General features: G+C 47.3%; 1 protein-coding gene across 1 annotated transcript in view; it reads right to left on the reverse strand.

Moving 5' to 3' along the window:
• FRMPD2 (FERM and PDZ domain containing 2) overlaps nucleotides 1–22882 on the reverse strand; it is an 88504-nt gene that overhangs the window by 45352 nt on the left and 20270 nt on the right. The window contains exons 5-13 of the mRNA XM_059397694.1: nucleotides 21230–21421; nucleotides 19343–19475; nucleotides 18497–18584; nucleotides 16827–16962; nucleotides 15420–15491; nucleotides 13391–13565; nucleotides 11167–11317; nucleotides 10375–10513; nucleotides 3523–3678 (exon numbers count right to left, since the gene is read on the reverse strand). Of these exons, the coding sequence (XP_059253677.1) occupies nucleotides 3523–3678; nucleotides 10375–10513; nucleotides 11167–11317; nucleotides 13391–13565; nucleotides 15420–15491; nucleotides 16827–16962; nucleotides 18497–18584; nucleotides 19343–19475; nucleotides 21230–21421 (1242 nt within the window). The remainder of the gene's footprint in view (nucleotides 1–3522; nucleotides 3679–10374; nucleotides 10514–11166; nucleotides 11318–13390; nucleotides 13566–15419; nucleotides 15492–16826; nucleotides 16963–18496; nucleotides 18585–19342; nucleotides 19476–21229; nucleotides 21422–22882) is intronic.

Here is a 22882-nt window from a genome sequence, read left to right on the forward strand (position 1 = left end):
TTTAGTATTTAATTTTAGTCTTTATTTTTTAAGTCTTTAGAGAAGCGTGTGATCCTGAAGTACTTGGAGTGATGAAATTTTTAAATGGCAAAGCGCCAGAATGCCTGGGGGGTTCAGTCGGTTAAGTGCCTGACTCTTGATTTCTATTCAGGTCATGATCTCGGGTTCCTGAGATGGAGCCCCACATTGGGCTCTGCCCTGGGCACGGAGCCTACTTAAGAATCTCTGCCCCTCCCCCACCTCTCTCTTTAAAAATTTTTAAAAATAAAATGGCAAAGCACCATTGTAAACATTCCGCATGCATCCTGCTATTTAATCTTCACAGCCATCCCAAAAGAGAGGTGTAGTTATCTCTTTTCAAATGAGAAAGCAGAAATGGAATTATAAGTTTGTCTGTTTCTGAGTCCTCACTCTTAGCAAAATACAGAGTTCCTATAACATCTGGAAACATGGGTGAATAAACATAAGATCCTCAGGGACATTTGCAATCTGTAAAAAAATAAATAATATGACTCTCTCTCTGTGCTCTACTAGGGAATCTTCCAGAGCACCTCTCCTGGTCATTCTGTTTTGCAGTTGCTAATTGTCTTCTTACAGGGGCACTTTATCTCCATGTTTTAGGGGCATCTCACTATTTTCTTCTTCTCCCTACAGTGGCAGCCAGGTTTAGACTGGACCCAGGCTCTCCTGGCTCCCAGCCTATGTAGCATCCTTGCTGTTTTGAAAACTGTTGGACAAACGGATAGTTTCATCAAGAGTATCATAACAACTCATATCCTTTGACCCCATAATTTCATTCCTGGGAATCTGTCTTAAGAAAATGTGCTGAATAATCCAGACAAACCCTTCTCATAGTAAGGTTCGGTAGAGACTAGCAGGCTTGGGTTGGGGAACCAGCTCTCAGAAATAAGTATTCCCTAAAGTACTGCCTTAAAAAGGATCACTGAGTAGCCTTTAGGAAGGATATTTACAAAGCATTTGTAACTATCTGAGGCATGCATTTGCTAATGGAGTAATACATACATGCATGTATGCTAATTGGGGTAAGACACAGGATATGTTCTGTATGATTTCAACAGCTGGGAAAAAAAAAATGTTTTAGTAGTATATAAAACCCCTCATTTATGTGAGGGGGGAAAAAAACGGTTCCCTGGTTAAAGAAGTTTGGAAAACATTGAGTTAACCTTGAACAGGTTGTTCTGGGATTAATATGCTAATGTAGTTGTGAAGCTTCCAGACAGAGTATGTTATTCAGCATGATCCACACTGGATTTCTGCCAAATCTTCTTCCAGTGTGGGATGATGAACTAGCAGAATTAGTCATTGGTGAATCGGAGGCCAAGAGGCACCATCTGATAATGAAAGAGAGGAGCCACAAGGAACCGTAATTAAATAATCCAGTGGCTGTTTATGGAGTGACTGGGCTCTGAGGATTCAGGGCCCTGACATTTACAACCTAGGAGGGAGGGCAAGAAATGTATAGAAAAGACTGAAATGTAGAACGTCTAAGCAACATATATTAACAATGTTTCAAATGTTCATGACCTGAGACCCTATAATTCAACTCATGAGATTCTATCCCCAAGGAATTAAGCACAAATGCCGCTAAAGACTTATGTAGCAGAACTGCTAATCTCAGTATTGTTTAAAATAGTCCCATATTTAAAACAATGTATGTGCCAAACAACAGAGTATTGAGAAAAAATTTAGGGTATACCATGTGTTGATTTAAAATAAAGATTCAAAATGTTGGTGAGATGGGATTATAAAAATATACAAGTCTGCATATATAATATAAACCCAATTTTAAATGTGTATGTGTATACACATGTGAATATACAGAACAGAGAGAGAAAAAGGAATACAACAAAAAATAATTGTGTTGTTTCCAGAGGGCAGAATCATGAGCAAATTGTTACTTTTATAATTATGGGAGGAAAGATTTGGCTTAATTAACACTCACCCAAACGAGGAGGGTTCCAATATGCAATAGGCATCACAAAGGCCCCTGGGGACTCACACAGCACAGGCGTATACAACCTAAAACCTAACATTTCTTGAAACTGATAAGATGGCATGCAAATGAAGTAAAATCTTTTCACTGTTTTCCATCAAAGACTGAAACAAAGTCTCCCTGTATTTCTGCTTAGGAGAGGCTGGCTTCCATCACAATCAGTGTTCATCATTCAACCAGGAGAGGGAGGGACACAGAGAGCAGGACAAACAAAGCTGGAGCCTGGGGAGGGGTGAACAGGTGGGCATTCTTGATCCTACAGAGGCTTCCCCAGGCCCACATCCTCGGCCTGCCCACTGGTTCTGTGGTTCTTCCTCCATCTTCTGTCGGATGCATGCTGATGGCTTTGAGGTGTCCACTTGTGCCTCATCAAAGGAAGGCTTGACAAGGTTCCTCCTGACAAAGAACGTGCAGGAAGGCTGGATGATAGAAAGCACTGAGCACCTTTCCATCAGGGCTTCTGACATGAAGTGCCAATGGGTCTGCACGTATGAGGTCATACAGACAGGCTGCTCCATGATAGACCAAAGAGGAAGGGCCAGATCTTACCTGGGCAGTTCTGCTTTCAAATGTCCATCTCTATTAAAGGCAAACAACATGGACATGTTTCCTATCCATCTTGGGAGACTTTTGTACAGAGAAATGTACAAATCTGGAGCTTATTTTGAAACTCCTCCTCAGTTCTAAATGCCAGCCAGTTATCCTCCCCTGGGGAAGCCAAGGTTGGGGGGTGGGTAGTGTCCCTCTTACAAGTACACCCCACCCAGCTCCATCTGCACAGGCAGAGTAGCTGCCCCCTGACTTATTGTTCTCATCACACAGCACCCTGTGCCTGTCTCTGGGTACCTGCCTATCCTCCCCATGAGACTTGGGATTCCCTGGGGGCAAAGATCATGTTCTTTCAGTCTCCATCCCACACAGTGCCTGGCCCAGTGCTGGTAAGTCATGGAGTGTGCAAAGGCTCTTCATCCTAGGCTCTGTGTATACCCACAGACATGGGGGACTCAAATGCCACTGTTTTTGCTTGAGGTCTGAAGAGAGTGAGGTCTGAAGAGGCTGTGCCCATATGCGTGGACCATACCATCTGTGCAATGCTGAGGACTATTGCCTGGAAGCCTGGAAACATGAAGTCTTCAAATGGCTTTGCTTTTGGCCCATAACCCAATTTTGCACTTGAGTTGTTCCATGTGTCTCTGTGAGAGATGTGGTCTCCTCACTCATAGAAAAGTGACTATGAGCTCTATGGTTAAAGAAAGGCCTTGCCCTATCCACACAGCCCACTAACTTCTACCCACCTAGGGGGATCATTCCCAATGCCAGCTGTCTCCAGAAGCCTCTCCTTGCCCTGCAGCATGTTAGAACTTCCTCCCTCCCAACGTCTCAAGTCCCTTGCTCATACCTCCATGTACGTCTGAGCACATCTGGCCCCCCAGAGAAAGCTCCAGAGGGAAGGGCTGGCTCCATGTCCTTGAACACCAGTACCCCCTCCAGAGGTACAGAGGCCTTACCCTCAAGAATTCTAGCTCGGCATCCTCTCCCCAGAGCACAGGACTGACACGGTGCCTCTCTGAGACTTCAGCTTGGACCCGGAGAGCAGTCATCCTCTCAAGCAGACTTGCTGGGAGGTAATCTTCAACCCGAAAATAGGTTTTGCTCTCTATCTGCTGGAAAGATGCAGAATAAAAGAGGCATAACCAAGATGCCTTGTATGGGACCCTGAGCACAGCAGAAGTCTGTCTACAATCCCAACCCCAGGTAGGGCTCCAAGCCAAGGATACCCCCCTTGAAGTGCCCACCTAGGGGAATTTTCTACTGTATTGGAAGTTGGCCTAGGGGCACCTGGGTGGCTTAGTCATTAGCATCGTATACCTTCAGCTCAGGTCATGATCCCAGGGTCCTGGGATGGAGCCCTTCTTCGGGCTCCCTTCTTGGTGGGAAGCCGGCTTCTCTCTCTCACACTCCCCCTGCTTATGTTCCCTCTCTAGTTGTGTCTCTCTTTCTATGAGAGAAAGAAAAAAAGGAAGAAAGAAGAAAGAAGAAAGAAAGAAGGAAAGAAAGAAAGAAAGAAAGAAAGAAAGAAAGAGAAAAAAGAAAAGAAAAGAGGTTGGCCTAACTCATATGACCTTCTGTCTTTAAGACCCTTCTGTCTGCCAGGTGGTCCTCAGAACACAGAAGTTCCTTCGACCCCACAGTAATCCTATGAGGATGATATTACTAGTGCCACTGGCAAGATGAACAAACTGAACAAGGAAGGAAGCCATTCAACAGAGCCAAGATCATATCAGTTAGTGACAGAGGCAAGATCCCATCGCTCGAAGTCCTCACACATTCCATGATGATATGCCACTTCCTGAGAGACACAGCAAAATCCTGGCCCTAAAACTTTGTTTCTTTTTTATCCATCTAGTATTTCTGTCTGCTTGTGCTCCTAGTATACTGCCCCCTCTTGCAAGGGAGGTCTTGGCTGTGTCACCATCTCTCTATAGGAAGGGGATCAAGAAGCTGTCCCTTGAACAAGAGAAGACCTGATAACCCCACCTCACCCCACCAGATAGAGGTTCACCTGAACATCTATCTGGTCTACTCTTTAGGGAACCTGAGCCTGCCACCCTTTCCCCTCCCCCCCCACCACCATGAGCATCTAGAAGATCAGCCTCACTCACCAGCTGATGCAGGGCTCCCTGATACAGACCCTGGGGCAGAAAGGTATGCAGAAGTTTTGGAGGGGTGGTCTTGGGTCCACTGTAAGGAATGAGGAATGCAGAACTTGGCAGAGGAAGCTGACCCTGTCCTTATCTGCCTGAATTAGGTTGTCCTGGTTTCAGGCCACTCCTCCCAGCTTAAACTTTGCCAAGGCACTTCCCCATAGCTGTGGGCAACTCCCCATGAGAAAAGCAGCTGTGAGCTGGGAGTTCTTGCTTTTTCAGGGATGGGGATGGGCAAGTCAGTCTGAGGAGGGGATCTGAAGGGAAGAGCATATCATCCACTACATCCCCATCTCCTGGGGTAGCACAGACCTGTCCCCATAAGGCTATGGACTAAGAATCCTCAGCTGAGAGCTAGTCCATGCCAGTTCTGGGCTCAGCTCAGAGACACAAACGGAGAGAAATTGACCAGCAACGTCCTGCCTAAAAAAAGCCTTCGGAATGCTATTAAAATGACCCAGATCCAGAACACTGACAGCAGCACAGGCTGGTGTAGATGTGGAACCACAGGAACTCTCCTGTGCAGCCTGTGGAATGCAAACTGGGATGGCCACTTTAGAGGACAATTTGTCTTGCAAACTTAGTCTTACCATAGGATCCAGCAATCATGCTTCTTGGTGTTTACCCAAAGGAGTTGAAAACGTATGTCCACACAGAAGCCTTCACATAAATGTTTATAGCAACTGTATTCATAATTGCCAAAACTTGGAAGCAAAAGATATGTTTCAGTAGGTGAGTGGATAAAGACACTGTAGTTTATCCCAACAACAGAATATTATTCAGCACTAAAAGAAAATGAGCTATCAAGCCATGAAAAGACAAGAGACATGGGGGAAACTTAAGTGCCTATTAAGTGAAAGAAGTCAATCTGAAAAGACCACATACTGTATGACTCCAACCACATGACATTCTAGAAAATGTGAAACTACGGAGAAGGTCAAAAGAACAGTAATTGCCAGTGGATGGTTGGGGGAATGGAGAAGGAGGGACATGTATATGGAACAGAGAGGATTTTTAGGGCAGTGAAACTACTGTATGATACTCTACTAATGAATATATGTTATTATAAATTTGTTCAAACCCATAGAATGTGCAACACCAAAAGGGAACATGAATGTCAATGATGGATTCTGGGGGATAGTGATGTGTCGATGTAGGTTTATCAGCTGGAACACAGGTACCATTTTGGTGGCTGGTGCTGATGATGGGACAAGCCATGCATGTGTGGGGGCAAAGGAGTACATGAGATATTTCCCCATCTTCCACTCAATTTCACTGCAAACCTAAAAGTACTGAGGATCTTGGACTCAGTTTGGACTATGACCAAGAGAAGAAGTCAATATGGAACTAAGAAAACCCCTAATGCATGCATTGGTTTCTATGTCATTCATTAAAAAGGAAGATCAGAAACAATGGGGACAAGAATAATGGTATTACCCCTTACACGGCTCTTCCAGGTGCTGCCCAACAGCGAGAGGATGGAGAGGTGAGCAAAGGTCCACCCCTGTGAGGTGTACCGTGTAACCACCCACGGGTCATTAGGTCATTAGGAAGGCCACGGGAAGACACCTGCCATCAAGTGGAGAAGCAGAATGCAACTCAGACGTGGCTCTGTCTCACCTGTGTGAAGGTCCCCACAGGTTGTGGGGACTGCACCCCAAGGAAAGCTGTTGTGCCATGATGATGTGATTAAGGAGATTTATTTTTATACCAAAATGTCTTTGTCTCCCTTTTTAAAATGCAAATGTAATCATGTCACTTCCCTGCTTAGAATTCTTCAGTGGCTCCCAGTCTTTCACTGCAGTGGTTTCCAAATTAATTTTTTTTTTCTCCAGCACTAGAACCATTTATCAGACAAAATATAAGTCCCTTCAGAGGGCACAGGAGGTTCATCCTAGATCTGGCTGGCGGTGCTGCCCAGCCTCCCAATTGCATTAGCTAGTGCCACATAGCGGGAACCCTCCCCTCCAGCTCCCTCAATGACACAGACACAGGGACAGGCCCTCCTGTCTGAGTCTCCCTGACACCTTCTGATACACCCAGCCCAGTGCCTGACACACAGCAAAGCAAGGCCCCAGAAGTGAGTCCTGGCTGGGATCTCAATAGCTTCCCCAGACTCATAGGGGTGTGATCTTTCTCACCCGGGGGTGGAAATAACATGGGCTTTGCAGGGTTAGAGGGCTTAGATGATACCAAGCATGGAGCAGGCTCTCTGTACATGAAGACTGAGGGAGTGGGGGCCCAAATGAGAGCGTTTGGGTTATCCGCTGCCTTTACACATACACGTAAAAGGGAAAGGTCTGCCTTTGGGGGCCATATGAGGACAGCAGAGAGCATCTTGGAACCGCTCTAGTCCACAGCAGTGAGAGAGGCCGAGGCTCCCCATGATCTGGGGAAGGAGCTGGAGTGGAGGATGGCTGATCAATGAGGACATATTCCATGGGAGGCAGTGGTAAATGCTATGAAGAAAAATGCAGCAGAGTGAAGGCACAAAGAGGGCCTTGGAAGACCCTGGACATGGCAATACTTTCGGAAGATGTACTGGAAGAAAATAACATAGTTCTAGGATAGTCTAAAAAGGGTTTTTAAAACTTCAGCTTCTAACACACTAGTGAGGTAATGATTAATAGTTCATTCATTAATAGCCATTTAATAGCCAGCATTTGTAAAATGAACTAGAAGAGAATAGCAAATCCCTGTGTGTATCACATATAGAAAGGGTGCATCTTGTTTCTTAAACTTTTGCTTCAGTTCTGTTCTCTGTACGTGTGGGGGGGCTAAAACATAACAAAACATAACATAAGATAACATTGGGCTATAACATCTACCTTTTTTGTTGTTGTTTTATCATGGGTCGTGACACAGAACACTTGAAAGCCATTGTTCTCAAGAACCATTTTAACTTTTGAGCTTGCCCTTGCTCTTAAACCCAGTTACTGAGGCAAAGCAGGCAGGCTGAGATATCACGTACCCTTGTCCTCTGCACCCCACCTTGTGCGAGGACTAAGACCACAGATCTCTGCATGGTGTCCACACTCGGTGGTGGCTGCAGCTTTCCCTTCTCAGACTCCAGCCGTGTCCATTTGCAGGGCTGTCATGACAAATACCACAGGCTGGGTGTCTTAAATGACAGAAATTTATTCTCTCACAGTTCTGGAAGCTAGAATCCCAAGATCCAGATGTTGGCAGGTTGGTTCCTTCTGAAGACTCTCCCCTTGGCTTGCAGATGGCCGCTGTCCTTCTGTTTCTCCACATGGCCTCTCCCCTGTGCTCTCACAATATGGTGTCTCTCTGTGTGTCATAATCCCTTCTTACATAGACCCAGTCAGATTGGACTAAGACCCAAGCAAAAGCCTCATTTTGACTTAACCACCTCTTCAAAGACCCCATCTCCAAATACAGTCGCATTCTGAGTACTAGGGGCTACAGCTTCAACAAAGAAATTTTGAAGGAACATACTTCAACCCATAACACGAGGCCAGACCCAAGTGATACCAGAAGACTCAGACCTCCAGCCAAACACAGCTCTTTTGGTCACTAGGGATGTAGCATGGCTGACCACTAAGTGTTCACTGATGGCAGACATATATTTTTAGCCATGTGCCACCACTTCCTCTCTTTCCGGAAATGGAAGCCATCACTCCTCCCTCTCAGTTCACACATTTGCATAGCGTGAACTCTACCCTGGTTCTCACGGTGACCATGTAACTCAGGTCTAACTAATCAGAGCATGGCGTCTCCCACCACAGCGACTGGCTTCTGTAGACACATGACATCCTACCAGAACTAAGGAGATAGAAATACAGGATTTCCATAAGAGAGGTAGAGAGAGGAAAAGAGAGGGAGAAAGAGAAGGAGAGAAAAGAAGTTCCTCCCTTTGTGCAAGAAGGGTAGAATCCAGAGGCCACTGAAGGCAAACCTGTAGAGAAGAGCACAGCCCAGAGATGCAGGAAGCCCAAGGCTTGCTGATGCCCTTTGAGTCCCTATGCCCAGCAAGCCATAGACATGGCTGGGACCTCAGCCCTGGAGGCTAAAAGGAGAGAGGAAGAAGCTACCAAGTAAGCAGTAAAAGGGCTAGAAGCCATCAGAAGGGTAGGGAGGACCTGGACACTTCATTCTTGCAAGACAATAAATTACATGTTGTATTCAAGCCAATCTGAGCTTGATTTTCTTCACTCATTATCAAGACATCACTGAATCAAGAGGTGGGAAGGAGATGTCAAAAAGTATCAGAGGGTGGGAGTGAGGGTTTCCTTCTACTTATAGAGAGACCAGGAAAGTTGTGAGGTTGAGATTGGCCTTAGAAGCTGGGTAGGGTGGGGATGGCTATAGACACTGCTGGGAAACATGCAAAGGCCCAGGGGTATAGGGATTAGACCTTGCATGTTTTTCCTTTTGAGCAGTGGATTCCTCCTTCACACAGTCCTCAGGGCCTCTCTTTAGTATATCTTCTTCAAGTTAAGCTCTTCCTAGAGTCACACAGCTCTTGTCATGTGACAATGGCAATATCTGCCAAGAGAAAGCCTGGTGGGCTGGTGGGGAGCCCACCTTCCTCGCTTTTCCCTCTCCATTTTTACTGATGCAGATTCTATGTTTGGATGGCATGTTACATAGCTGGCTCATATGACTTAGTCTCAGCTGAGGTCTGTTGTCAAGCCCCTTTCCCCTCGTGTGGAACATGCATTGGGTGTTTGGGAACCCAGAGCAAAATTGCCCAGCCCCCGTCATAGCTCACCTGGCTGCTCCTTCTTTCCTGTCCGGTTCATCCCCCACATTTTGAATTTTAAATAAGTAAGTGAATATATTAATATTATCCCTCCCAATTCTGATGTATCTGCAAATTAATAACCAGTAGACTCTACTAAGTCCCCAAGGACAGTAACACAGGACCATCACAGGCAAATTCTATCAAAGAAATGTATGTGTGATTCTGCTGCAAGGACAAGGGCTTGGCCAGGAAGATCAGAGACTCTGGTGGGAACTCAATAAATAAGTAAATTATTGTTTTAGGAGAAAGCTTAGATTAGAACTATATTCCAATGTATACACTTGACTTGTTCATCTTTGTATCCCCTAAAGCCTAGTGAAGAATATTCAATGAAAGATGGATGGAGAAGCTCCTGGGTGGCTCAGTGGGTTAAGCCTCTGCCTTCAGCTCAGGTCATGATCCCAGGGTCCTGGGATGGAGCCCCGCATCAGGCTCTCTGCTCAGCAGGGAGCCTGCTTCTTCTTCTCTCTCTGCCTGCCTCTCTGTCTACTTGTGATCTCTGTCTGTCAAATAAATAAATAAAATCCTTAAAAAAAAAAAAAAAAGGAAGATGGATGGGATGGATGGATGGATTGATGGAAGGATGGGTATTTGGGTGGATGGATATACAGCTGGATAGGTAGTTAGATGGGCGGATAGGTGTTGGATAGTTAGACAGATCGGTGGGTAGATGGGTAGGTGGGTTAGACACATGGGTGGATGGATGGGTGGATGGGTAGATAGATGGTAGGATACCATTTACCTCAATCTTAGTGGTAGATGCTAAAACACTCTTCAAAGTCCCAGTATCTATATTTCTAATTGTTCCCCCCTTTTCCCATAATTCCCATAACTGCTTCTCCAGTGACCCCACCTCGGTTTTCACCCCATCAGGCTTCCACCCCTACCTCCTCAGGGTAATTGCCAAACTCAGCCTGCAAGGCAAGGACCGCCAGCTGCAGCAGGGTCTCATCATTGCAGTAGAGCTTCTCCTCCAGGATGTCTTTCCGAAGCTGCAGATAAAACTGATGTCTTGTCTGGCTGTGCCTGGGAAAGAGATGCAGGAATAAGGGCCACTGAAATGCTGAGGGGGGAAAGAGAATACTAAAACCAGAGGGTTTTCTCAGTCTGGAAAGCAGGGAAAGGACAAGAGATGGGATACGAGCCAACAGAACCTAGAGGGCAATGTTAGTAAGATGAGTGTGGTCTCCTTTATCCACATCATGCCTCCTGCAACGAGTTGAGGACCACTATGTGCCAGGCACTTGACACAATGCCCACAGAGACGTTAGTTGCTATGGTTCAAGTGAGAAAACTGATATTCAGGTGATATTTTTTGTAAGCGAAGGACCAAAGAGGCAATGACCCAACTCCATAGTCATACATTACCCTTTCCTCCAACCCCGATCCCTGGGCTGCTGAGGGATGGTCGTGTTGGGGACAAGGGAGAACTTTGACTTTGAGTGGACCATGTTTGAAACAAAGGGGCAAGTGCTCATTTTGACCAGGGCCCAAACACTGACTTCCCCCTCTTCTGTCATACTGAAATCTAATCAACAAGATCAATCACAATGACTATTGTTATTTACATGCAATTTACAACTCTCCAAGCACTTGCTATCCATTATCTCTAACTCTGACATCAGCCAGCACAGACCCAGGTCCCTGAAGGAACAAATGAAGAATTTTGGAGCACTCACTGGAGTTGCAAACAGCAACTGACAAAGAACTTTATCCTCAGAAAGAGAGTGAAGGTATTCGAGAAGGTCTTCTTCTGGGGCTGCTCACTCCAGCCTTTAGGGGCTATTTTGCACAACCTGGTTTCATTGTCCAAGAAAAAGAACTCTTTCCCTGAAATAAAAGTCAAGAGGGAAAACCAGTCAGGCAAGTACCACCCCTTTAAACCCTCAGCTTTGAGCTCTGCCCAGAAGGGCCAGACAGGAGACACCTGAGGGCAGGAGAGAGCAGGACACCTGTCCTGGTCATCTGTCACCACAGGACGCTTGCTGAGTCTATGAGGGGCCAGGAGTCAGAAACAAAAAGGAGAGAGTAAAGGAAGAGGAACTCAGCTCCAAGAGCAGAAATGTGATTATTTATCTCAGAGAAGATATCACTAGAAATTGCCTTCCAGTTACCGCCTGTGCAGATAAAATGAAAAACAAGGGGATGAGTATTTATTCCATTACTGCCATGGGCCAGGCCCTTTGTCTCAACTGGACCAAACCCAAGCTCCCCCAGCCATGGGCAAGATATAGACTGAATGTATGTATCTCCCCAATGTTCTTACCCCCACTGTAACGGGGGTAAGGTAGAGCTTCTGGGAGGTAATTAGGTTTATCTTGGAATTAGTGTAGTAAGAGGAAGAGACCAGGGCTCACTCTCTTTTCCATTTAAGGACAACATGAGAAGGTGGCCATCTGGGAGCCAGGAGCAGAACCCCAAGTCTGGCCATGCTCCAACTCCAACCTTCAACTTTCCAGTTAAGATATAAAGATATAAAGACCTATTGTTTAAGCCACCTAGTCTACAGTATTTCATTTAGCAGCCCCAGCAAACTAAGGCAGGGCATGAGTGGAGTCATCTTTAGCTTCTGACCTGAAAGTGGCCAGCTTGGAAACTCCAATCCAGGAGTCCAATTCAGGACTTGAGCTCCTACCGAGTTTGTCCTCCAGTGCCTCCCGAGCTCCTCCCATCAGGGATGGGAGAACAGAAGAACACAAAGATGATGACTCCTAAGCAAGATGGGCTGGCAGAGCCAGAGTTGAACCTGAAAGCCCAAATGATCCCCACCCCGCCTCCTTCCCATTATCCCATACAGTAGTTAAAGAGCTTCGACAACAGCAAAGGTATATTTGCGTAGACAGAAATAGGAGCCCCTTAATGGAAAGGCAGCGATGGGAAGAAGGGAAGAAGGCTTTCCTTCAGGATCTTCATAACTTGGGCTCTTAACTTGGGCTCCTGGTTGGGGTGCCGACTTCCCATCAGTCCTGGATGATTGTTTGGAAATTTAAAATTGTTTTTATTGTGGCCAAATACACACGATAACAAATTTACCATCTTAACCATAGTCAAATGTACAGTTCAGTACTATTAAGTATATTCACCGTGTTGGGAAGCCGTTACCACCTTCCAGCATGCTTCATCCCGTGGAATTGCAACTCTAAACCCATCAAACCATATCTCCCAGCCCCACCGCTCAGCCCCTGGCAACCACCATTCTACTTTTTGTTCCTACGATTTTGACTATCCTTGGTACTCACACAGGTGGAGTCATGCAATATTTGTCTCTTTGCAACTGTTTTATTTCACTTAGCCCAACATCCTCCAGGTTCACCCATATTGTCGCATATGCTGGAATGTTCTTCCTTTTTAAGGTGGAAAAGCATTCCATTATATGTAGAGACCACAGTTTGCTCTCACATTCATCTGTCAAAGGAAAATGGGTGGTTCCCACATTTTAGCTGCTGTGAACAATGTTCCTACAAACATGGGCGTAAAAATCTCTCCGGAAGACCCTGCTTTCGATTATTCGAGGCATGTGCACAAAAGTGGAATTGCTGGGTCATGTGGTAAATCGATTTTTAATTTTTTGAGGAGCCACCATACAGTTTTGCACAGTGGCAGTACCACATCGTATTCCCACCTACGTGGAAATGCTTTCAATGTTCACTTGTCTGACACCAGTGCTTTGAGATGGACCAGCCACACCCAGCCCCTCTTGGAAACCCACACTATCTTTCACACACAGTTTCATTATCATCTTCTGAGCTTCCTTGACACTTTGCAATGAGTCCTTGAAGCCTTCCCCATGCTAACGGACGTCTAGATGTGCAAGGTGATGTGTCCCAGCCTCGAGCAATTTTTTTCAACATCTGGGTCACCTGAAGCAGCAGGTCCACTGTGGGCTGCCCAGGAGCCACTCACCTTTCATGTAAGCCAAGCCAAAGTAGGTGAGCTCCCCAAGGTGGACAAAGGACATGACAGCGCTGAAGACGGCTCCCGCTGTTGACATAATGTCACATTTCACCTCCAGACGCTGCCCACTCAACAACACCACGCAGAGGTCCCTGAGAGCCAAATAGGATTTCCCTTTTTTGGTCTGAAAACAATAGATAGTGGCAACTGTAACAATAAGTACACCACATGGAGTCTTTGCATTGGCTGGCTACTGTGCTAAGCACTATGCATTGTCTCACATCATGACAAATAATCCTAAGAAATAAGAAGTTAGGGTTCCTACCCAGCAGAGGAGAGATGAGTTTCAGAGACAGTAAGGGACCTGCTTAGTAGGAAGGGATGGTAAGAACAGCAAGGGATGGTGTCAGAGTTAGTAAGAGGCAGAACTGGACTCAAATCCACACTCTGCCAGGCTCCTCAGGGGCCATGAAGGCTGGGAGGCCAGTCTACATGCTTCTGCTTTCTTGAAATCCCAACCGTTCCCTGGGCTCCGCTTCCTGGGAGGACTTGGGCTGCTCAGGGCTATCCTACATGGATCAGATGTCGCAGGGTTGTTGATCACCCTGAATCTGTTCCTCCAGCGATAGCCCAGAAGAAAGACAAGGGGTGGGCACAGATTGGTGAGGAGGTTAAAGGCTAAGGGAGTTGCTCTGAATCCAGACATCGGTCACCAGAGCCACAACCAAAGATGAGCAGCCATCTGCTTTCTCGCTTCACCCTCTTCCAGTTAATTCCAGATTCACCTGCCACCACAGCCCCATGCTGACCACAGTTGCAATTGCTCAGTCACCAAGAACCCCCATCATTCTACCATCATAGCCCACAGCCCAGCCAGAAGCCTGGCCCAGATCTCCCCCAACAAAGTCCTCATTAAAGGACAGTTAAGGATGGACACTGGCATGTGTGACTTTATGACCACACCTTATCCCTTGTGGCACCCAGGGGCAGGCCCCACACTCCAGGGGCCAGTACGAACCTGAGGACCCTATGGGAGATTGTTCCCATATGACCCGGGGCAGTGCTGATCACACTCCAAGGCTCCCTGATGAATCAGCTAAGAGAGATGTGGGGGCCACCCCATGTGCTTGAAGGGCCCTCTCCTTGGGTTTAATGCTCTACAACGGCCCTCTTGAAATTTTTAATAGTTGTGTCCTTGAACATGTATTTTTCTAAGTGAGGTCCAGTGGGACAATAGAGCTACACAAGGGGCTTCCATGGTCCCACTTGCCAGAATGGTTCTAGCAGCTAACTGGTGCTCCAGCCCAACTCAACCTGGCCCTCCCACTCCCCCTTTCTACTCTCCGCCCAGGGCAGCCTATCACTCCCTTCCTCTGCAAAGGGCTGGCTCAGGAAGGGTCCTAGAAAAGAACACATGCCCCCCAAGACATCTCGGAGCAGGGCGTGGCAGTGACTGTCCCCAATCTGGGCTAGGATCACCAAAGCTCTTTCAGTGGATCTTAGCAGGGCCAAGCCTCTCACCCACCCCCAATCCAGGCACCAAGTGCCTCTCCATACAGAGGCTGAATCCTCAGGCATCCACAGTCTTCCCAGGACTGGGAAAGCAGGGCTAAGGAAAGGAAGACTGACTTTTCCACCTGACACTAGACAAATGCAGATACGCTAGGATGAAAGCTGCACGTGGAAAGGATGCTCTTGTGTTCACATTAACAATCTGGGGTCTGGAGTAGTGCCTGGCACATGCTAGATGCTTAAACAATGTTTGCTGACCCGTTAAGGTGACAAAGTCGAGCTGAGTCTGGAAAGACAAGCAAGGCTGAGCCAGAAGTAGCAGAGGACTCCTGTTTGAGGAGAAGAGGGAGTGCTGAAGGACAGGAAGCAGGAGTGTGACTTAGCCCAGAGCTCCGGCAGGAGTCTGGAGGAGAGAGCGAGCACCCCAGCCTGAAACCGCAGTTAGAAGTCAGTCAGCCTCCAGGACTGTCCAGCAGAGTGGTTCCCTCACCACCCCCCACCCCTGCTCATTTATCCCAGCAATTACCACAACAGAGCCAGGTAGATGCAAAGTCACCGGGACCTCTCCAGCCAGCAAGATGAACTCGGGCCTAGAGAACTGGGAAAAACACTCAAGAGTCACTCATGGTACAGAAGAGAAGTCACATCCCAGGGGGTCTGGTCCCCCAGCTCTTGGACTGGGCTGCCCCAATGCACTTACCTCCCCTAATCCTCTAACGGCACTCCCTTCCTGAGAGCCAGCAGGAAACAGGTTTCAGGGAAACGGGGCTCAATGGGCCAGGGTGTGGCAGGGGGGAGGTTCAACAGAGCTCAACTCAGTGAAGTTGGGCATCTCAAAGCAGATGGCTTAACAGTGGGTACAGTGCTCTTGGTGCTGTCCTAGCTCTTAAGCTGGCTGTCTGCTTCATTGCGTGTTTCATAATTCACACATCATTACATAATCTTTTGAATGTATCAAAATTATAAAACACATTATATAATACAAATGTATGTTATATGCTAGAGATTTTCTAAAGCAAAAATACCTCTAGGTTTCAATTGGATGAATGTTTTTCTAGCTCTGTATGTTGAATCGATAATGTGCACGGGCAGCTCTTTCCAATTTCACATTGTTTGTATCATGCTTGTGATGGGGAGATACTTTCATACCTATCATTAGTTACATGCAGCCATCATCCTGTGGGGTGCATAATCTCAACCCATTTGTCAGAAAATTGGGGCTCCAAGAGGTTAAGAAACTCACCCAAATCTAAGAGTGATAGGATTGGGTAGGCCTACTAATGTGCCTCCCAAGGAAACCTACCAGACTCCTGCTCCAAAGGCCAAAAGACCAGCCAGTAAATGAAATGCGTCCTGAGAGAGTCTTGTAGAAGTGTCCTTACGAATGATCATGGCAAAAAGCCAAAGAAGAGGAAGATGTCCCGGACCCTGTCTACCTGAGAACGTGGTAGAGTGGTCTCTGAGGGCAGCAGGGGCGTGAGGAGTGTGGGAGCCCAGAGCCACAAAGGAGAGGATGTCCCGAAGCTACTCTAGGCTCAACTCCTCTCAAATTGGCTAAGGAAGTTTAAGCAAATCTCTCAGCAACAGATAGGCCAACAAACGAAGGCTTTCTGGGGGCATCTGGGTCTGATGTTCCCAAACGGCTGCAGATGCCCAGGCCAAACGTTTAACAAAGGCAGCCTCCTCCATGAACAGCCAGGCAGGGGCTTGTCCCTGCTCCAGGGGACCCTCATCCCTTCATGATTAAACCACAGGGCTTATGTGGTTATTAAAACAATTTTCAGCTATTGGCAGTGCTGTTCAAGAAGGGGTGATGCCAGAGCTGAAAATCTCAGCCAAGGGAGCCTGCCCATTTTCAACGACGGTGTCAGCCACACAGCTCCCCCCCACTCAAACCTCTTTGGAGAAGGTCTTTTGGTTCTCTTTTGCTCACCTTTCCTTTTCTTTGCAGAAAAGCCCTTTGAGAAGGAATTGCTGACTGTGAGGTTTCTGCGGACACTGGGAACATGGAGCCAGAGCTGAGCTGCTGTCCGTCCTCAAGCTCTGGGGGAGCTTCCATTGGCAGAGCACTGGCCAGCAGTCAAGAAGGGGAAAGATGACACACAATGGAAACGGCCACCAGCAATGAAAGCCCACGGTGCGCAGGTGCTCTACTGGACAGGGAACGTCCCTACTTTCCCTTTGCCCCACACCTAGGGGGAAAGTTACCATGTGTACTTTTCCAAGGAGGTCGCTGAGGCTGCAGAGCCACAGGAGCAGGGTGGGGTTTGAGGGGCCAGGTCCCAGTCCATTTCCTCCCACCCCAAAACCCTGCTTCAGCTCACTGTGATCAGGACAGGGAGGTCCTATGACCCCAGCTCCTAAAGAACTTGAAGCTGGTGATGGGGTCAGTCACAGGGGATCCTGACTTTCCTACTTAGATTTTATAAAGTGTTTGAAATGCTTTGATAAAAAAAAAAAATGCATTGTTTATGGAATCAGAAAAAAAAAAAAAGCTCTTTTCATTGGGAAAAAAAAAAAAAACAGAGTTTTAAATAGCAGGAAAAAAAATTACTATGAGATGAACCTACAGCATCCAGTCAAGGCCCCAGCTGTGTATGTGACATCAAGTATTGTCACAGTCCTTGGCTGATGATAGAAGGACAACAAATCAACATGTAAAGAAATAAATACCCAAACTTCAAAATTCCTAATGCTCCAGATGCAGGAAGATATGGCCCCATGTGGTTTTGGAGCAGATTTGAGCATCTATGTCAGATTCATTCCAAAACCAGCCACTTTTTCTCCATGACCCATGCCCTGTGCCTCTCTCTTCCTCCATCCCTTCCTTCTCTCTCTCTCTCTCTCTCTCAACTCTGCCATTATCATAAGGACAATCCCAGGCTAGCCTACTGGTGAAGAGCCAGGGCTCCCCCAGATAAGAGCCAGCCACCCCCAAAAGTGAAGCTGCCTAGCCAGGCTGCAACTGATCACAGAGCACAAGGACCTCCAGAAGGGTCCAGAAGAACCTCCCAGCTAGCACAGCCTGAATTGTCCAACTTGCATAAGCAAGAGCTAAATAAACCATTACTCTTTTTTTTAAAAAAATTGTATTTATATATTTGAAAGAGAGAGAGAGAGATGTTAAGAACACTAGCAGGGGTGGAAGGGAGGGGCAGAGGGCATGAGAGAGAGCCTGACATGAGACTCGATCCCAGGACCCTGAGGTCATGGCCTAAGCTGAAGGCAGACACTTCACAGACTGAGCCACCTAGGTACTCCGAAACTATTATTTTTAAACATTATGTTTTGTGGTCGTTTGTTATGCCGCCTCGGGGAGCAACAGATAATCACAACATGGAAGCATGTCGTTGTTCCAGAACGGAGCCTAAACTGGATTTTCAGAGGACACAGAATGCCTGACAACATAGCTGCCATCTGGCCCCTCGTCACCCTGGCTACACATCAGCTTGAATGTGGGGTTTGCTTTTTTTAATCCACCTACCGATGGAGCAGGGTCAGCTTTTTCTGGAGCAGCAAAAATTCTCGCATTAGCAATCAGCCAAGAAGCAAGATACAGCAGGTCCCACAAGTGGCCCACACACTGTACACCTTGCTACTTACCTACTAGCCGAGAGGCTGCAGTGACTGGGGACTGAGGTGCTCGGACCAGGCTCCAGGGAGCTCTGGGTCTCTGTGCTTCTCTCTGAAACTAAGCAAACAGCATGATGGAGGGCACGGGAAGATGTAAAGAGCATGGATCTCTTAAATTGAGCAGCCTAGGGTGTGGATATCAGCATCGTGATTTACTGACTGTGTGACTTTGGCAAAATGACTTACCCTCTCTGAGTCTATTTGCTCATGTGAGAAATGGGAATGATAGTTCCAGAGGGTCAGGGGAACTTATTTTTTTGAGAGGGAGAGACAAAACCCAGGGGCAAAGAGTGCCTTGTTTTAGGGACAGCAAACAATAACATTATATTTTTTTTCATTCTCTCTTTAAATTCAATTTAATTAGCATATACTGTATTATTAGTTTCAGAGATAGAGTTTAGTGATTCATGGTTGCATGTAATACCCAGTGCCCCACCCATCAGGTGCCCTTAATGCCCGTCACCCAGTTGCCTCTCAGATTCAGTTGAAGAGTAGAGAACAGTAGATTTGAAGATTATTCAAAAAACAGTTCCTCTAACACGACTAGAGCAACAACTAAAACAATCTTTAAAAGATTGCTTTATTTTGCTCTTATGTCATTTGTTGAAATTTGTTTTATCAAGATGGACAGTTCAAACTCAATTTTAAAAAAGGGTTTATGTTTGATATAAATAATTATCTCCAGATGGTGCTTTCCTGAAGACACTCCCTCTTCTCCTTCGGGGCTCCTGGAAGAGGGAAGCCTGCCCGGGTGAACGTCCGGCCCCCTAGCTGCAGGAAACAATAACATGGGAATGCTCAGGATGCTGTACCCACCTCTGCAGGGGTGCGGTCGCTCCAGGGTGCCTGCTGCTGGGCTCTCACAGCTCACCTGATGCAGCCTACTCCTGATCAGACGGCTTCGGTCCCACTGCACAGAGTAGCTTCCTTCTGCAGCTCCCCTCCCCACCTGAAGGTCAAGTGCACCACACATCCACAACCCAAAGTCAAAAGGGGACATTTGTATAGGCACATACAGACTGGCTGTCAGATTAAGTCAGTTCAGAAGTGTCTGTTGTACACAGTGAGAGCCCAACAATACACTTTGGCAACCAGAGCGGGCTCCAGACTCCACCATCCACAGGCACCCTAAAGGTAATTCGCTGCCTTCCCTCACTACCAGTGGACCCCTCCACAACTGTGCCTTTGCTCATGCATTCTCCCCACTGCCTAGGGTCTCCCTGCTAAACCCCTCTGTGCCTCTAAGACCCAGAGTAGTGTTCTCTCTACTTCCAAACCTCTCCACTTCTGCCCTCAAGGCAGTGGGAATTGTCCCTTTTGTCACCTTCCCTCATCACCTTACATCTACTTCTACATCATATCACGTTTTCTTGTGTGTCCATCTCCCTGACCTCACCGTGTGATTTGTGCTTCACTGTAGCTCTTCTGGCTCTTTGAATAGGAGGAACATGTTCAGATGCCAAGACAGAGGGATCCAAGAAGGAGGGCAAGATGGAAGAGACATTTTCTAAATGACTGGGGGCAGCATGCACCCGAGCTGTCCCCTGCTCTCCATCCACATGGCCCCTGCATTAGTCTTGGTCTCAGTTCTTCAGCCTGACCCCTGGACAAGTGCACAGCTACCCAACCAGTCTCCAGCCCTGCCCCCTTCTGGTTCCTCTGAGATGCAGACCTCCTTGCATTTATATCCCAAGCACCTCATTGGCCTCTCTCTCACACTTCCCTGCCTCACAGGGGCCAACGCTGACACAATTCCTGCTCCAGAAACCACAGCCCACCTTCCGTGGGGCCAGGCTGAGGCTGTCTCTTCCTGAGATCACCTCCAGGCTGGGCTTGCCAGCCATCCTGTCTTCCTTTCAGCATTCCCCCTCTCCTAGAGGCACTTCCACAATAAGTAGCATGCATGGGGGTGCCTGGGAGGCACAATCCGTTACGCATTTGGCCTTGGCTTCTGCTCAGGTCGTGATCTCGGGGTCGTGAGATCAAACCCTGCATCAGGCTCTGTGCTCAGCATGGGGTCTGCTTGAGATTCTCTCCGCCTCTCCCTCTGCCCCTCCCACCCATGCTCTCTCTCTCTCTTTCTCCAAAATAAATAGATAAATCTTTAAAATAAATAACATGCATAAACATAACCATTTCTGGCTTCACTTCAAGGGAACCCAACTTAAGCCAAATGCCTACTATGTGTCAGCTTCTTGCTAGATGGTGGGGAATGCACAGGACAGCAAGCAACACGGTGTGACACGCACAACACGGGGACTCTCGGCAGACACAGGACAGCGGAGGGAGGGAGGAGCCAGGGACTGAGGGCACCATCAGGGAAGGCTCCTTGCAGGAGACCTAGTCAAATTTTAATAAGGGAGCTGACTCGTGGGTTATAAACACAATTGCTTTTTTACATAAAGGGCTCTTTGAAAGATCCCGAGAGTCTCGGCCACATTAGAAATCTGGGCTTGCCCGAAAGTCTTCATCAGTGCTGCCCAGCAGAACCACCATGATGAGATCGTTCTGTATCTGCCCTGTCCAGCAGGCTCATCAGCAGCCACATGTGGCAACTGAGCTCTTGAAATGTGGTCGGTGGGACGGAGGCATTGAATATTTTATTTTATTTCATTTCAATGAACTATAATTTAGCTAATTTAAATGTTAACAGCTACCTGTAGCTAGTGTCCCCTAGATTGGGAAGCACAGATCTCCACTGACCTCAGAGATGGTGCCCAGAACTAAGCCGGCCAGCCGTTGGACATGGAGATTGGCAGAAGCTGGGTATACAGCCACCTCTTCCCGATGAACCCGACAGGCTTCCAGAACTGACTGCAGGGGCAGGCGCCTGTGAGGCTGGTCTTCACACATAGTCAGCAGAATGGAGTGCAAGGGCTCATGGAGCCGCAGAGGCTGGAGAGGAAAGGGGCTGTGTAAGAAGTCTGGAGAGCTGCTTCCGCTGAGCCCAGCACCTTGTCGGGTGTGCAGTGGGGACTCCTGGACACGGAGGATGTCATCACCACTAGACAGATGCCTGCCCCTTTTGGAGAATTTAGGGATGGACACAAGTTCTGTTACTGGGGCCACAAAATGCAGAGCAATTATCTCTGTGCCAGTTGTATGAAGTTGGCTACTTTCTAGTCTGGAATGTTCCTTGGTGCACAGACAGCACAGACATGTGCCTGGAATACTTATGAAGAATAGGTGCTTGACAGAATGAATTTCCATCGATGCCAAGCACTCAGCTCAAACCAGGGATCAGCCTTCAACTCACACCCACCTGGGAAACCTGTCAAATTATTTCTCGATTACATCTCCAATGTAATTACTTCTCAAATTACTTCCTCAATTACTTTCTACCGAATTACTTTCAGATTATTTAGGTGGGTCTCACTGGGATCCATCCCCTAGAATATGAGCTCTGGGAATGTAAGGATTGTGCTTTTTTCCCCTTTGGAATCTCCAGTGGTCAGCACAAGGTCAACAATCAACAGAAGAACTTTATGTCACATGTACCCATCAAGCAAAAGAAAACCATTTTATTAAGCACTTTCCTCATGCATTTCAGTGGCCACCATTTATATGCAGAAGTCCTCAAAATCAGACTCAACATCGGGCTTTTTCTCACACTCCCCATACTGCAAGTCATTTTCAATATAAAGGCTGCACTACCATTTCTGGCCATCCAGCACCAGTTGGGAATCCCCCATCTCCAAGTGTAAGAGAGATACTGTGTCCTGGGCTCAGGCAGCCAATCCAAGCGCCTCGGATGTGCCCAGAGCCCCAGGTTACTGGAACTGCAAGGTGGCAGACACTCCCTGCTTTCAAGGACTTCACAGTGTGATGAGAAAGATGGTCAACTCAAGGGCCAAGGACACTTTGGTCTTGGAAAGTACAAGATATGGTAATAACACAGCAGAAAAGATCTTACCCAGCCTGGGAAGGGAGTGTGAAGATGGAGGAAAGAACTTGAACTACACCTCAGAAAGCACACTGGAGTTAACCAGGAGAAAAGTAGGGGAGTGAACCGTGATAGAGGGAGCAGTATAGGCAAAGGGAGGCATGCGTGAGGAGAAGCGGTCAATGGACAGGACAGAGCCCAGGGAACCAAAAGGATAATGCAGGGCCCCTTGTTCAAAACTTTTCACGGTTTTAAGCTGGTGACATCAGAGCATTAAATCAAGCATGGGCCCTTGTAAGTGCAGAGTAATCTACAGTTACACATGCCACATGCCCAGGACGCCAGCCCGGATGACAGCAGAGCTCCAGAGAAGAACCTGATCCACAGGTAAGAACCCCAACTGGGGCTCCAGGTACGCCCTGCTGAGTAGGAGAACCTAATCCCATGGGTAGTGGGAAGCTAAAAGAGATTTC

Source organism: Mustela nigripes, chromosome 4 (genome assembly GCF_022355385.1).
Source record: "Mustela nigripes isolate SB6536 chromosome 4, MUSNIG.SB6536, whole genome shotgun sequence".
In the NCBI taxonomy this organism is placed as follows: Eukaryota; Metazoa; Chordata; class Mammalia; order Carnivora; family Mustelidae; genus Mustela; species Mustela nigripes.